The sequence below is a fragment of the Gossypium hirsutum genome, chromosome D13, assembly GCF_007990345.1.
Source record: "Gossypium hirsutum isolate 1008001.06 chromosome D13, Gossypium_hirsutum_v2.1, whole genome shotgun sequence".
NCBI classification, from domain to species: domain Eukaryota; kingdom Viridiplantae; phylum Streptophyta; class Magnoliopsida; order Malvales; family Malvaceae; genus Gossypium; species Gossypium hirsutum.
Genome location: NC_053449.1, coordinates 4,631,370 through 4,647,630, shown reverse-complemented (window position 1 = coordinate 4,647,630; position 16,261 = coordinate 4,631,370). Strand labels below are relative to the sequence as shown.

Sequence of the window (16,261 nt, the reverse complement as noted above, 5' to 3'; positions counted from 1 at the left end):
GTATATGAATATAGGACTCTCCTTAATCAGTTTGAACACTCCAAACTGATGCACACTTTTAGGGAGGGTAATCGTTGCAAGACTTGGGAGCAAATTTTCAAATCCCTCAATTACGGATGCTGTAGGATCGAGTTATTATTGGTGTTCTTGTCAACACCCACCGGACTCTTTAATCCCTATTTATGTGCTGAGGCCGCAAGGGAACGTCATATCTTTAACTCTTATGATAAATAAAAAATAAAAGAAAATAAATTAGGTGAACAATTAATTCACCAAAACGTCCATGTGGAATAAGATGCATGGTAGTATGTGCTGTATCGGTAGTACCAGCCTGTATGTACTGTTCTGGTCTTAAATTGGTATTAAATAGTTTATATTTCGTTTCGGTTAAAATGTTCGTGTATTTCAATCATTTCGATTTGTTCCAGCCCATTTTGGCCAATACTAGCTTATATCGGTACGTATCGGCCCATATCGGTTGATACAAAATTTTAATATTTAAATTAATTTTTAATTTTTTATCACAACCATTTTGAATTTTCTATAACTATACTTAAAATTAAAAGCTATTAAATTAAATTATCGAATTTAATTAATAATTTTAAAACTTATATTTACGTATAAATATATTTTTTTTGTACGTAATTGAAATATATTTGTCTTTATATATAATATATAATATATAATATATAATATATTTTTATCAAACTAATATATGATTTATTAAAAAAACTAAAAAATTAGACTATATATATGTGTGTGAAAATATTTAAAACATCGATAAATCTAAAGCGATACATCAAAATATGCTGGTACCGATATGTACCATTACCAAGACGAAAACGACATGCCCATCGGTACAATAATAGTTACCTTGAGAAAAAGTTCATCAAGATTGATTTCATTAATGTTGGAGATTAAATCGAATGTTTTCATATTTATGTGACCGAAATAAAGCACACAAATAAATAAGGGATCAAAGGTGAAATTTATCCTTATTTAATTAATGTTTTTTTATAAATAAATTAATATTTGATTTTATGTTTTGTAGTTCTTTTGTGAACTCTCTGCCATTATGATGAAATTAAATATTTATGGAGTATGCAAGACACCATATTATTAGGGCAAAGCATTTTATACCATCCATTCCTCAATTCATAGCTTGATAAAATTAACATGATAGATAATCATGTTTAAAAATATATCAAATTAAAAGTTAAACTATCACTTTGGTAATCGTAACGACTATTTCGTAACAATATGATAACGTGAATGATTAAAATGTAATATTTCAAATATAAATAACTAAAATATAATTTAAGGTAAATAAAAGTGACTAATTTTATAATTTAATTAATAGGTTATTTTGATGATAATAATGAATATAATTGTAACTTAGAAAAATTAAAGTCTTAATATAAATAGAGCGATAAATAAACAATTGTTTGTAGGTACGGCTTCAAGCATATTATCTGATACCACCTTAATATTGTATAAAAAGGATAAACCCATATTCTTCGATAATCATTCACCATTATGATAAAAGAAAAATACACAATTGTAAGATTTGAAATTAAAAAGAAAGGAATGAAATAGAGTGGAGTTGCAAATTTGAAGACGCTCAAACTTGGACGGCGGCGGTAACGGTGGTTCATTTGAGGCGACGGCAAAGGGTGATTCCATCACCAACAGGGAGCATGCAGATCTCAATACTAGGGTCAACAGCAAGAGCCTTGTTGAGTTCCAAAACAAAGTCTCTATAATACCTGACGTACTTCCTGAGCGGAGCATCAGGCGGCGCCACCACCGAGCCGTTCCATAGGGTGTTGTCGTAGCCGATTAAACCTCCCACTTTCACCAACTCAATCAACCTCTTATGGTAGTTTAAGTAGTTGTCCTTATCAGCATCCACGAATATGAAGTCAAAGGATCCGTGATTCTTTTCCTGCCATTCAATTTTCCCATTTAGTATCAAACAAAAAAAGAAGAAGAAAAATGGATGGTTGGGGTTGGTGAAAATTTTACATCTTGGACAAGTTCATCAAGAACTGGCATTGCAGGCCCTTCTTTGAAATCAATTTTGTGAGCAACACCAGCTTTTTGGATTACAGGTAGACCCAACTCGTAGTTTTCTCTGTTAATATCCATGGCGAAGATCTGCAAACATATTTTGAAATTAAAATGGCATTGATTTTCTGGCGTTGTTTTTGAATGATTAAAAAAAATTTCAAATCATTAGCTACCTTCCCATCATCGGGGAGAGCAAGGGCCGTGGCTAAAAGAGAGTAGCCAGTGTAAACACCAATCTCCATGGTGTTCTTGGCATTGATCAACTTAAGAAGCATGTTCAAGAATTGGCCTTCATCAGCTGATGTTGTCATAAGGTTCCTGTTTTTTTAAACCAAATCAACAATAGTCAGAATCTCCAACCCAGAAAATAAATGGGGGTGATAGATTTTAATATCTGAATCAAGAAATATGAACCATGGATGCTTGGCTGTTATCTCTCTGAGCTCTTTCATGGGTTCAGGCTCCCTGGGATATACACTTGTCTCCAGGATATACTGTAAAAAAAAAAAACCCCATTAATGAAATCAAAGAAACTAATGCTAAAAAACATGTAGGAAGAAGGTTAAAGTTAAAGATGATGATACCTGGTAAAGAGCATCGCTTTGTAAAAGGCTCTTATGGCCAACTTCTTGGTGCCTACCCGCCTGAGATTGCTGCTGCTGCTCTTCTGTTTTGTTGGTTGCCATTTGCCACTACTCTTCTAAACCTTCTTTCTTTTGTGGGAACTGTGTATTATGCCTTTGAATGGTAACCACTAAATTTGAGCTGAAAGAGGGACATGAGAGGAGCTTATATGGAAGTTGAAACTCCCGGTTGGAACCAACCATTTCGGGTTTACCAACCGGGTCGGGAGTTGGTGAACTCCCAAAACTCCTTTGGGACCAGTTCTGCACTCACTCTATGACCGCATGTGCAATGTGATGACTCAAATGGATGAGTTGACTGTATGCATGAGTTGTGATATCACTTTCCTTATTAAGCTTTTGCAAGATTATATTGATAACCAAAGGTAACAAAGGCATAGGAGCCCTGGACAAAATTGTTGGTTCATATGAAAAATGATACCCAAGTTGGTTTATTCAGCGGTGTGTTGATTGGGGATGATAATGGTGGGAGCCACCAATTATGGTGTTGGTTTATATGGAGAGTTGGTAAGAGGGTTGGTGAAATTGGGGAAAATTAGACGTTTTGAGGGTCAAATGTTACTAAATTATTATCCCATGAAATTGAACACCGCGTTCGGTGAAAGATAATGACAGTCCATTGCTTTGGGTCAAAGTTTTGGTACTCATTCACTAAATATTAATAATAAAATGGTACTAACAACCCCTTTTTCGTATTTTGACATTATTATTCATTATTTTGTCCATATAAAATAAGGTTAAAAGATCATACGCTATTGTCGAGGGAATATCAGAAGTGTCTTGAGAGAGCATGATTATTTCACAAGCTAGTCCCCTTGCATTTTGGATGTGATCAGAAATTCTCAAATGGGATTTTCATATGATTTTACATTTAATCATGTGTAATGCGGGTATAAATATATATATATTAGGACTAAACCTCATTCGTCACTTCTTTAGGTTCGAAATTCTGTCGTTTATGCAAAAATATAGATTCGAAATATAAACTTAAACAAAAATAAGGCTCATTTCTAAAGGGCCGAGCCTCAAGTTGGTTTTTTTGCTTTGGCCCGGCCTGAATCTATTGTTTCCCTGATGTTTTGTTACTTATCTGTTGTTATTATTTGAATGTTGTATATTTGCTATTATTTTAGAGCCATTTGTTTTCTAAGTTGTAACTATGTTAGTGCTATTTAAGTATAAAAACTTTTTTTAATGTATTTCCAATTTATTGGGAAATATTTATTTTAATATTTTTAGTGTATTTTATGTATTATATTTTTAAAATTTATTTTTATATAAAAATAATCTAATTTTCTTTTACTACGAACATGTCAAATCGAGTTTGGTTTAGCTCTTTTAATCTGGGTCATTCTTGAGTAAAATTTAGACCTATTTTTCAGGTTAAGCTGACCCGAACTCATAAAACAAACTTTAAATTTTATATCAGTCCAATCAAATCGATAATCAGGTCTATTTGGAACTCTATTTTTATTGATTTTTGGATAAGCTCCTTTTAGTTATCCCTTAAAGTGAGGTTATTGCATGACGAGGAAAAGAGGGTTTGAGGTCAATCTCGAATATCTTAAAATCCGACCGACCGAGAATTGAGGTTTGTGTCGGAGTTCTTCCGACGGATAACATTGTGTTTTTCGAGCCCTTCTTTTGGGGCAAGTGTGTTTGGTTTCGTGAAACTCAGTTACCAATATTTTGTGGGTTGTCTATTGGGATTTTAATTGGGTTGGACTTAATCCAATGGGCTTTTATTCTTACCCAATAGAATTATTTCCCAATTTATTAGGAATAGACAATATCTTACTAACCAAATTAAGATGTTTTAGGGTTTATTTATATTTGCATGATTTAAAAAAATTATTTAAAGCACTCTATAAAAAAAATTATTATAAGCATTAATATTGAAATTTTTAAAAAAATCACAAGTGAGGGTTTTTTTGTATTCCATTACTAAAATATAAAATAATTATAATATTAAAATAGAAATAAAAATAAAAATTAGTTAATATATTTAAAGATTTATACCCATATTTAAATATACCTAAAAAATATAATATATAATATTATTATTTTGAAAAAAATAATAAATTTTGAATAAAATTAGGGTGCAACAACAATTATTATTTATATTCATAATCTTTTTTAACTTTTAAATCAAATGAAAAATACGCTTAAACATACTTACACTTTTTCTAAAACTCCTCATTCAAAAACCAAAGATTTGGTTGGCCCAATTTCATCCTTCACTAATTACTAATTGTCAAATTTTAGTTTTAGTCCATTTATTATGCATAAATTTAAGATTTAATCCTTATACTTTAATTTGGTATAATTTGATTTCTATATATTTATAATATTATTAGTTAATCAAATTAGTTAATGTGGTTAATCATTTCAGTCAAAATATTAATGTTTTCTTTTTTCTTAAAAACATCATTTTCATGATGATTGATATTGTTTTTTTTTCTTCTTAAAATCATCATTTTCTATTCATCATGTTGTCATAGAATTTTTTATATGGGAAGAGAGTAATTTTAAAAAAAATCCATTTTAATATTATAATAAAAATAATTAACGATATTAACTATTTAAATTAACCCATCAAGAATAGAATACTACATTATGTTACATTAAAATATAAATGATAAAAACATCAAAACTACAATTTAACCAATTAGAAATCAATTAAACTGCCTTTGCTTGCTATATCATACTTGGTTTCCCATTCCAAATACCAATCAGTGTTAGATCCCTCTTACTATTTTTTACACAAACAAAGTTATATTAACATTTTATAAAATATTGTCGATTGAAGCTTAGTTCGATTGGCTGTCAATATAGGAAGACGTGAGTTTGAGTGTACTGAAACGCATTATCATTCTATTTATAGATTATGAAAGACTATAGATAATTTTAAATATTATATAAAAAAAACAAATATCATTAAAACCGATAAGAAAATTATTCAAAAGATTATCCAACATAAAAAAGAGAGAGAGAGAGAAATAAAACAAAATTGGAAATATGATAAATTGGTAATGCATGAAGGCTACGTGTAGTACAAAAACGCCTTTTCTCTACGGCTTAAGACACCATCATCACTTGTGACCTCATCCCTCTCAACTGCATATATCGGTTACTTTTAGATGTAGTCAATCTATTTGAGTTACTTCCCATTTCAATTTACTTTTATTTAATTTTAAATTATTGTGAAGGGTTAGATTTTTCGAGTCAAATTATTATGAGTTGAAAATCATTTCAGTTTTTATCATTTCGAGTCCCATTATTTCATACTATTTGTTTGGCTATTTTGGATGAAGACTATTTTAAATTTTTGTTATGATAATCGGTATCATACCAATTGATATGTATTGATTTAGTTATATCGATTTGTGTCTACTGATATAAAATTTTAATGTTTTAAGCAAATTATTAAATTTTTGTCTTAATCATTTTATTTTTTAATAATTACTTAAAAAATTAGATAATTATTACATTAAACTATTGAATATAATTAATAATTTTAAAATTTATATTTTAAATCAAGGTAAGATAAATGACCGATGAAATTGTTACCTTTATTTTGAGCTATGAGGCGTAGTTGGTGGTGTTGGGGCTACTTTCTCTATTTGTTAAGTGGCTTTGGCATGTAAATGGACGCTTGAATTTGCTTGGGACATGGGTTTCCATCAAATAGTTCTCGAGGTTGACTCTTTGATGACTATAAAAAAACTACGAATGTTCGGTGTGAATCGGTCTTATTTGAGTAGTTATATTTCAGACAACAAAAAATTTATTAAACGATTCTTTGAGTTGGGTGTGTGAGTTGAATCATGTTTAACGGGAGAATAATATTGTGGCTCACTAAATTTGGTTCGATGGTTGCGTCAAATTACTTTGGATTGAGGACAGACCAACAGACATGATGACCGTGGTAGCTCATGAGTAGTGTCTCTTTGGCCGCTAATGGCGATGGGATTGAAGTGCTCCTCTCATTTTGTCATGTTTGTGTGCTTCTGCAAGTGATCTTTGGTTAAGCAAATGTTGCTTGGCTGGTTTTCTTTAGATTTAAAAAAAATGTTGGGCTATAGCCTATATGTATTGCTTTTCATTTTTTCTTGTGGTCATATTTGTTTTTTTCTGCTGTCTTGTTATATTATTCGAAGATAGTTTAATATTTTTATTAAATTTTTTTTAAAAATAATTAAAATTAAAGTATTTTAAACTCGTACCAATTGTATTAATAATATAATAAATAGTATTGTAAATGGGATTTAAGGCCGAAATATTTGGAATTAATGGTTTGACAGCTAAAAGGCAGTACCTGTTTTTGTGGCCAAGGAGGAATGCCCTATTTTTGGCATAGCATACTTGTTGTTAAACCCTTTAATTTTAGATATTCTGACATTAAATCTCATTACTTTTATGACTCGTATAACAAACAAACTTACTTTTTTGACTCATACATTTTCATAACAAACAAACTTATTTTTATGACTCATACTTTTACATAACAAACAAACTTACTTTTATCACTCATATAAAATAGTGAAACATCTAATCACATCTAATCACATTCATAGTCTGTTCTAACATCAGAAGTGAGATTCAGTTATTCTATCATCTTTGCTTTTTCTTCTTTAACTTTGTAGCACTTTATCTCCATCTATTCAAGACCATCACGTGAGCTGTCAAGATTATCTTCTACTTCCATAGATGATGTCTTTTCCTGCGAATTAGTCCAAATTGGCGTATTTTTTATTGCACGGGTAAAAAACCATGGATATTCTTGTGACCATTCTTTTGACTTATTATTTTTAAAATTTTATTTATTTTAATTTTATTATAGATATTTTATTATCTCTTTTAATTATTAATTGTTTATTATTTTTAAACCTACTTAAAGAAAATTTATAAGTATATTGTTAATTTATTTTACTTATTTATTATTATTGTTTTACCATATCAATTTTTAAAAATGAAAAAATAAAAGAAAAAACCAAGGTTGCAGACAGAATACACCTGTTATCTTCCTCTGTCTCTCTCAGATCATCTCATCCATTTTTTCAGTGGTTTTGTTTTGTCCTATTTTGTTGATCTCTTCTTTTTCCTTTTCTTATTTAAATTATCATTAAAAAAACCCTATCTGAAACTCAGACCAAAATAACAAGGAGAAGGAGAGAGCAAGAGAAAAAAGGTACAAAATTCCCAAAATAAAACTAGAAAGAAGGGAAATAAAAGAAGCAATCCCTGTGACTCCTCTCCTTAAAATAATCAAACACCTGATTTCTTTTTTCCTTTTTTAATTTTAATGGTTTTCGTTTCATCGTCTCAGCTTTCTTTTTCAGGTATTTTTCTCTTAATCCAGATGATAGTAGTTTTGATGATCGAGAATAGTTGTTTTTTCAAGATCATTTCACTTTACCCTTTTTGGGATTTCTTAGTTTTTTGGTAATTTTATGGTTATTTTCTTTATTTTGAAATATTACGAGGGATCGAGGTCGACCCATGTTGGGTTGTTTGCTAATTTTCCTTGTCAATTTTAATCGGATATTTATTTTAATCATCTGATGCTTTTTTTTTTTCTAAAAGAAAAAACTAAATGGAGGAAGAAATGGGGTTGGATTTTTCTGGTTTTCTCACATTTTTGTCAAAAGACCAAAGCTTTACTAGCACTGAAGCTTTCTTTATTTGGGTTTGTTTCCCTTTAGTTTGATGGGGTTGTCAATGTGATAAAATTTGTGTTTTTTTTCCTTGTTTTTCCTTTTTTGATGCAGATGCTTAATTTTGCATTCTTGGATTGCTGATTCTGCAAACTACATTTTGTTGATTTTGTAATTTGAGGCTTGAAACAAGCGACACTCTGATCTACAAGTTCCCGTATTTCAGCATTTTATTCCTTTTTGATCTGCTTATATTGCCTAACAAGCACATTATATGTGGTAATAATTTAATATCAATGTTGTTCTATCTAGCTTGTAGTTGGTTATGGTTGTCAATGCATGGAAATATTGATAAAGTTGTAGTTGAGTTGTAGGCTAGTAGTAATTAGCTTTGATTTGTTTCTACTTCGTCTTGGTGCTGTGAATTTGACTGCTTGATCTGCACTTAATGTGAATGGCTGATTATCAAGCTTTGTCATTTTGCACTGAATTGAGTGGTTGTGAAGTATTTTTGTATGTCAAAATAGAAGGCAGAAATATATTGGAAGAAAGAGTGATTTGCTAAGCTGGTATTGGAGATTCCAATTATCTAGATTCATGTTGTATTTACAATTGTGAGTTCCTTGAAGTGATATTGAATATGAATGTTCAGCATGTGAGATGATGAAAAGGGTGGGTTAATTGGTGTTAAACATAAATTACACAAAATATGAGCTCCCCAGTTCTGGTAACTTTGTTTCGCACATGCTCAGGTGCATTTTCATATGTTGCATGACAGACTATGCCAATAAGAGAGAGTAGCAGCCACAAGTATCTTATGTCCTGAACCGGAGAATTATCGCCTTATGAATGCCATACCGAATTTCCTGGGGTAAAGACATAGTGAACCAACTGCTTTCCTTAAACTGTCAACCTGTCAACTACTATCAGGTCATATCTTGATCTCTAATTGACCTGGCATGCTAGAAACTAGAACTGTTGGTGTTCTGTTTTTGTTTTACTTGGCCTGTTAGGATATCAAGTTGCATGCTATGTAACATAAAGTTGTTCTTGCTTGCACATTCTCACAAAAATCAATATCCATTTGCAACTGAGGTAGTTATTTCTTTTGGGTTCAAGATGTTAACTGGTTGGGCCTTTCATTTGCAGACATACGTAACCTGGGAAAGCTGGATAACTCAGGAGCTTCAGAACTTATTCTGTAAGATGTGGTTGCAATATTGTTTCTTTTTATTACTTTACATAATTCCCTTGGATGACCCCTCTCCTTATTTCTCCCATTTTCATAACTGAAATGCCAATTTGGATATTATGCTTATCTTTTCAGGTTTTAACTACCAGTCTGATCTTGTGATCCCTTTTGTATTTTGACCTGAGAAATGCGGAGCTTGAATGGACACTTGTTCTGAAAGTTGGAATAATATTTAGTGTCTCAGACATATTTCTAGGTGGAATATATCTTCCCTGATGCAAGGTCAGGGGGGCACCATTGACTCCTTCCCTGAAACTGTTAACATTGATGAGGGCTCTGGTCCCAATGACACGAGCATTGGTCAACCAAATTCTTTGCACAACATGCTGAATCCTGTGGAAACTCGGTTATCCAATTATGCAATGTCTTCTAGTGGGATGATGCATGGAAGCACTGTTACTCCCGATGTTCAGAGTGTTAGTGGCTGGAGTTCTGGGGAACCGAGCTCTAGATTGAGAATTCAAAACCAGGTGATGCACGATGTTCTAAATCACCATCTTAATGATGATGGAACAAAAATAGAGCGTGGTTGGCCTTCTTATGGTGCTCATGTTGGGGCTGCTCCAAGGTCAGAAGAAAGGCGGATTGAGCCAGCAAATGTCATTTTTCCTGGGAGACTGAATAATGGTCGAAGTGGCAATCAGGTCCGAAGTGGGCCCATATTTTTACAAGGTTCAAGCTCTAATCATAGCCCACACAATGTGAATCTAAATGAAGGGTTTATTAACAGCAGTGGTAATTCAAGGTCGAGTGTGGGAACTGGTATAGGTCTTAATCTCCACAACTCAGTTGGACTAGAAAGAGAACAGATTTCTAATGCCAGTGTTTCTTCTGATAATGTTGGTAGTTCTTCCGGAAGCTCTAATTATATGGGGGAGGAAAATAATGATGGTTCTGGCACTTCTTTGGGCAGTTGGGGTTTATCCTGCAAAAGGAAGGTTCTTGAAGGTACTTCTGGACAGTCTTATTCTGCTGGTACTTCAAGCTGTTTTCAACAAATTGAAAATGCTGCTTGGCATGCTGATCCTGCTCGTAACGATGCTTCTAGCAGCTTGAGTTTATCGACACCCTCTTGGAATCTCCTTAATGTTAGTCCTCCTGATCAGCCGAATCCAAGAGTTGGGCTTGGTATGAGAGGAGTAATTAGTGATGCGTTTCCTTCTACTTTAAGAAGAGCAAATCCAGGAAACCAACAAGGACCTTTACCCCATAGTTTATCATCAACTGGGGTTGCTGGGCATTCTAGTTTCGGCTCTCCTGGTCGCCCTAGAGCTGCCCTGTTTGGTGACTCTCTAGACTTGAGATCCACAGCTGCAATAGCTGGAAATTCTAGTTCTGCGTCGACTCAACCTCATATGAGGACCACTTCTGTTGTACCGAGAAATGTAAATCCTTTCCCTTGGAATGGTACTTCTGGTTTAAGAGCTGCGAACCCATCAAGTTCTACTAATTTTGGAGAGAGAGCTGCTGCATTACGGGAGGAACCAAATATAAGAAATATCCCTAGAATCAATGCAGAAAATACCATGTTTGTACCAGCAACTGAGATGAGAAATTTAGCACAAGATCCAACAGGTTGGAATTTGGCTTCTGGAAATATTAGTACTTCTGGAGACTTTTCATCTACAAGTCGACCTGGGCCTAGTTCAAGCATCCATCCTTTGCCAACTCCTGCCTGGATTCCTCCCCAAAACCCATCAATTCATAATCAACAAAGACTATCAGAATTTGCTCCCTGGTCTTTATTTCCTCCAATTGATTCTGAACCTGGTGGTCGTAGTGGCCATTTTCCACCATTGTCTTCAGGCCCTTCTGCTTCCTCACAAGAGACAGTGGTGCCATCTGGATCGAACATCCAGGGTAACAATCAACCATACCCTAGGTCTGCATTCTTATTGGAGAGACAAGATGATGATGTTCTTGGGATGCCCCATTCGTTGCGAGCCTTGGCTGCTGACATCGAAGGGAGACACCGGCTAATATCTGAGGTTTGTTTCTGAAGGTCATTTTGCTAAATTTTAACTTCATTGCCTCTGTACATTTATATGTCTAAGGCTTCCTGAATAGGATTTGCTCTCAATAAATTCTAATACTTAATAGTAACAAATTTGGCTTTCCAGATAATGATGATTAGCAGCATTCTAGAATCACCTAGTTATCCATTTCTATGATATGCAGCGAAATTTAGTAACTAATATTGTGTTTATACACATAAAAATTTACACCCCTGCATGCATGCACACATCTGGTTTATGCACTCATACAAACAAATAAACCATAAATATGTTCTAAGAAGACGATTTGGTTTCAAAATTGTTGTTCTTTTGTTTTCCACATTTTATGTTTGATGTTCTTCACAAATTCATTTTGGGTTGGATATTTAGTAAGTACCTTTATTTATCCATTTATGTTAGATTGAACTGTCAAGGACAAAAGCAGATTTTTAAATTCTTTTCTTTCTATTTTCATTTTGATATTCCCATTGGATTATCGGTTTGTAGATGTTGTTTTATGTAACACTTGCACCCACCTCATCCTCATCAAAAATTTTCATCCTTTAAAATCATATCACACTCTTATGCTTATTTTATGAAAGAAAAAAATAACTTGTCCAGTTTTAAAAAAAATTCCCCTTTGTAGTTTCATACAGGGTATTGTGGCAACTTTTTATAGTTTGCACTTTCAGAAAGAATCAATACAGTTAACATGTTATATTAGTGCTTAGTCAAATTCTGATTTAAAATTTCCCTTTCTGAACATTATTAAAAGTTTATATAGGATATTCTAGCATTAATATAAGAATGTTAAAACATGAAAGAAATATGAAAACCTGTAGTAAACCAAGCTCCTTATCACATCATTTATTTGAGTCTTTCTGCAAGCTATTTGTGTCATCTATAGCTATCATTTTTCCTTTTAAAGCTTCTGCAAGCTGTATACTCTATATCCCTGCCGATGTTCATCTTTCATATCTAGTTCATATTTTAGTTTGGATTGAATTATCTGTTGCCATTAGTGCTTTCTGTCCCGCGCATACAAGTCATCTTTTCACCACATTTTTGTACCAGTTTGTGACCTTTTCCCACCTAAATTTTTAATTAAGATACGAAGTCTTGAGCAATCTCAACCTAGAAATGAAAATGGGCAGTTTGTATCTACTTTCAATCTATTTTTATAAATGATTGAAATGCATATTCAATTTTTACAAATATATTAAGTAGAAATTTATGAAAGTCAGGTGCTGCGTATTAGTCTCTCTACTAAAATGCTGTTGTTCACTCTTCTCTCAGGTTTTTTTATGGTTTGGTTTTATTTTTTTCTGCTCAATTTTGTTGGATGTTGATATCTCTATTTACCTCTCCTTCAATACTTTCCTTTCTAGGAAAAAATAGTTCTGAAACCATCTCTGTTTTTTTCTCAATTCCTGATTATGCAATTCACATCTGTTAGTTTACATAATCTGTTTATACTATTTGCTTTTTAGCTTGTTAATTTATTCCCTTTCAGAAAATAATGTCTTTTACAGAATCTGATGAATTAAGTTTGAGATAAACGATATGCATCACTAAAATTATAGTTTTCTATAATTGCAGTTGAACATAAGGAAAAAAAAATTCTAATAACTTGCTGCTTATGTTGTTCTCCTTGTATCAGATACGCCAAGTCTTGAATGCCATGCGTAGGGGGGAGAATTTACGAATTGAGGTTTGGTTTCTGTTTCATGCCATTATGTTGCCACGACATTTTCATAAATAGGTCGTGAGCTAGCAGCTGAATTTATTTTTATTTATTATTATTTTTTGGCAACACTGGCTATAATGATTTTGCTGGCTAATGTTGAAAAGATTCATTTCCTTTTCTTTTTGCATTTTATCTTACATACCTGTTTTATTTATAGGTGATATGGCTGTGCAACTCATTTCCCTTCCCATTTATTAAAATTTTCTCATACCATATTATCCAAAATACAACTGAACTGCTATAAGAACATTTCTATTAGTGTTGATTTTTGTGAAAACGTATATATTTCTTAGGATGAGATTAAAAACTTAGCAGCTTCATGTGGTTAGATAGCTTTGGTGTAAATGTTTCTCTTCTTTGGTGCTAATGTGGTTAGAGACTGTTCTCACCATTGAGAACAGATTCTGTATGACTTTGTTTTACTAGCTTAGTCTTGAATGATCTTTCACCGATTGTTTTTATGCAAAAAGCATATTATTGGATATTTTGGTGCGTAGAAAGTTTGTTTGACATCTATAGGTCGCTAACTAGATTGCTTCAGCAATTGAATATATTTTTGATGTGGGGACACGGTGATGTTCCCTTGTTTTAAGCCACATTTCGGCTCATATTGCATATAGTCTAGTCTTGTTTTTATGGTTGAGGTCACATGCATGGCTTCATATCCTCAAAGCAACACTTCTTCTTGCAGCCTTTGAAGCTTAGCATTCATGGATCAAAATATACTACACCCTATGGTGTTTAAAAAGGAAAAGAAACAGGTTTCCGACTTTGGAAATACTGAAAACATATCTAGGTACTTGCTAAACAGATTTCCACAAAATGAGGGATAAAGAACTCTATTAGTAGAGCACCCCGGTAGACCCTGGAAAGGGCTCTGTTGTCTGAGAATAATTCATAGTCCTTCCCACATGATATGATGTTGTATGACATTAGATCTTTATGTGATACCCTTACAGGATTATATGGTGTTTGATCCATTCATATATCATGGTATGGCTGAAACCCATGACAGACATAGAGATATGCGCCTTGATGTTGATAACATGTCTTATGAGGTAAAAAGGGATTGCTGTTTTTTGTTCAATCACTTCACATTGGACGTTATTCTTCTCACATTGCAAATGGAACGCTAGGAATTGTTGGCATTAGAAGAACGCATCGGAGATGTGAGCACTGGACTGAACGAGGAAACCATTCTGAAGCTGCTGAAACAGCAGAAGTACTCATCCACCACAACGGAATCCACACAAGAATTGGAACCCTGCTGTATCTGTCAGGTATGATGCTCAATGACAGATAAGCTGCTTTAAATAACTTCATTCATCTCACCTGTTACCTTGTCCGAACTTTAACGATGGCAGGAGGAATATGCAGATGGGGATGAGACTGGGACACTAGATTGTGGACATGACTTCCACACAAACTGCATCAAACAGTGGTTAATGCTAAAAAACCTGTGTCCCATTTGTAAAACAACAGGCTTGCTCAAGTGAGAGCAAAGGCTGTTGTGAGATCCAATAATAGGGTTGGGACTTGGGATTATATATAAAATATATATATCTGATTCAAACTGGCTTTTCTTGCCCTTGATCTGTAACATTCAAGGCGACGGAGCCGCTGTTAAGGTTACGAATTGCAGGATGAGTTTGTTGAATAACTTGCATAAAGCATCATGACGATGATAAACATAATTTGAAATAATATCTATTTTATGACATTATCAAAGCTTTGAAGAATGTCAATGGTAGTAGTTTTTAAACATGTTGATCATTTGAAGAATGTCAAGGCATCAACTGGGATGTAGGATAGATTCTTGATGATGATGGTGGTGGTGGGAAGAATAATGGCCTGGCAGTTTGATACATGATGAATGATGAGACATGTATATATATCATCAGTTCATCATCATCATCATCATCATCAACTCCACTATCTTTTTCCTTCTGCATGTACAGATTTTAGCAGCCGTTTTATTTGTTGTAGCGTGGACAACACATTTCTAACAATTTATCATTCTATGCCCAAACTCTCTTTCTATAATTTACTATTTACTTCCAATATTTTATACCTTCAAATAAGGTATTTTTTTTGTAGCTAAATAACACAATATACATGTCCCAATTGTTTTTATTTTTAATATTAGTGTGTCTATGCATAATTAAAACCACATACATATAAAAATTGGGATTTTTAAAAAATACATAATATATAATATATTTTACATATTTTTTAGATGTCAACTTTCAAATATATGAGTTAGAGCATATTTTAAATTTTTTTTTCAGATAAAGTGAACCTACCTGAAGACGATAAGCTAAGTTGCATGCATGCATGGGATAGCATTAATTAACAAATAGAAACAAAAATGAGTAATTGCTTTCGATAGACCTTTTCATGGCCGGATTAGTAGGCCCGTCTAAAATATGAGAGAGTTTAAATAAAAATATAGGCTTAAAAAATGGGCTTAGACAAAAAAAATAAGGTCCGTTTTTAAACGAGTCGGACCTTGGGTAAGGCATTTTTTGTCCGGGCCTAGTCCGAATTCACTTAAGGACAAAAAAATTTATTTTTTTTTTGTTTTTTAATGCTATTTTCTTGTTATTTTCTCTCTATTTTGTTACTATTTTGTTGTTATTGTTTGGATATTGTATAAAACTTTGCTTTATTGTTAATTTTGTTATTATTTTAGAGGTATTTGTTAATTTGTTATTATTTTAGGTATTTGTTTGTTAAGTTGCATCTATCTTAATATTATTTAAGTATACATATTTTTTAAAATTTATTTTTAATTTGTTGGGAAATATTTATTTTTTAAAATAATATAAAAATTAATACGGGTGGGCTGGACCCGGATTTTAACGTTTTTTTATAAGTCGGGCTTAGACAAAATTTTA

At 32.7% G+C, this 16,261-nt stretch overlaps 2 protein-coding genes across 14 annotated transcripts; one reads left to right on the top strand and one right to left on the bottom strand.

The window, feature by feature from the left end:
- Window positions 1-1,489: 1,489 nt before the first annotated feature.
- LOC107894281 (caffeoyl-CoA O-methyltransferase) lies at window positions 1,490-3,114 on the bottom strand. Its single transcript, XM_016819560.2, has 5 exons — window positions 2,655-3,114; window positions 2,485-2,564; window positions 2,244-2,388; window positions 2,026-2,157; window positions 1,490-1,945 (listed from the first exon to the last, which is right to left on the bottom strand). The coding sequence occupies exons 1-5, from the start codon at window positions 2,754-2,756 to the stop codon at window positions 1,652-1,654; spliced, it is 753 nt and encodes a 250-aa protein (XP_016675049.2). The 5' UTR covers window positions 2,757-3,114; the 3' UTR covers window positions 1,490-1,651.
- A 4,573-nt stretch (window positions 3,115-7,687) lies between these two features.
- LOC107894280 (E3 ubiquitin-protein ligase MBR2) lies at window positions 7,688-15,084 on the top strand. Of its 13 annotated transcripts, none has more exons than XM_041110057.1 (9): window positions 7,688-7,905; window positions 8,486-8,650; window positions 9,150-9,242; window positions 9,521-9,572; window positions 9,699-11,611; window positions 13,278-13,328; window positions 14,324-14,422; window positions 14,501-14,644; window positions 14,729-15,084. In XM_041110057.1, exons 5-9 carry the CDS (start codon window positions 9,839-9,841, stop codon window positions 14,858-14,860), a joined length of 2,199 nt encoding a protein of 732 aa, XP_040965991.1. In that variant the 5' UTR covers window positions 7,688-7,905; window positions 8,486-8,650; window positions 9,150-9,242; window positions 9,521-9,572; window positions 9,699-9,838; the 3' UTR covers window positions 14,861-15,084. The 13 variants fall into 13 exon arrangements, 12 of the variants coding, with proteins under 12 accessions (XP_040965991.1, XP_040965988.1, XP_040965989.1 ...); XM_041110054.1 differs by having other exon boundaries at window positions 9,150-9,301; XM_041110055.1 differs by having other exon boundaries at window positions 9,124-9,242.
- Window positions 15,085-16,261: the final 1,177 nt, after the last annotated feature.

Bases quoted from the DNA above. Each gene is read 5' to 3' on its own strand.
- LOC107894281 (XM_016819560.2), bottom strand. From the start codon at position 2,756: ATGGCAACCAACAAAACAGAAGAGCAGCAGCAGCAATCTCAGGCGGGT. The intron at 2,389-2,484 runs GTTCATATTTCT...TTAAAAAAACAG, and splicing joins ATAACAGCCAAGCATCCATG to GAACCTTATGACAACATCAG. The intron at 1,946-2,025 runs GTAAAATTTTCA...ATTGAATGGCAG, and splicing joins TTGATGAACTTGTCCAAGAT to GAAAAGAATCACGGATCCTT.
- LOC107894280 (XM_041110058.1), top strand. From the start codon at position 9,839: ATGCAAGGTCAGGGGGGCACCATTGACTCCTTCCCTGAAACTGTTAAC. The intron at 14,423-14,500 runs GTAAAAAGGGAT...ATGGAACGCTAG, and splicing joins TTGATAACATGTCTTATGAG to GAATTGTTGGCATTAGAAGA. The intron at 14,645-14,728 runs GTATGATGCTCA...TAACGATGGCAG, and splicing joins AACCCTGCTGTATCTGTCAG to GAGGAATATGCAGATGGGGA.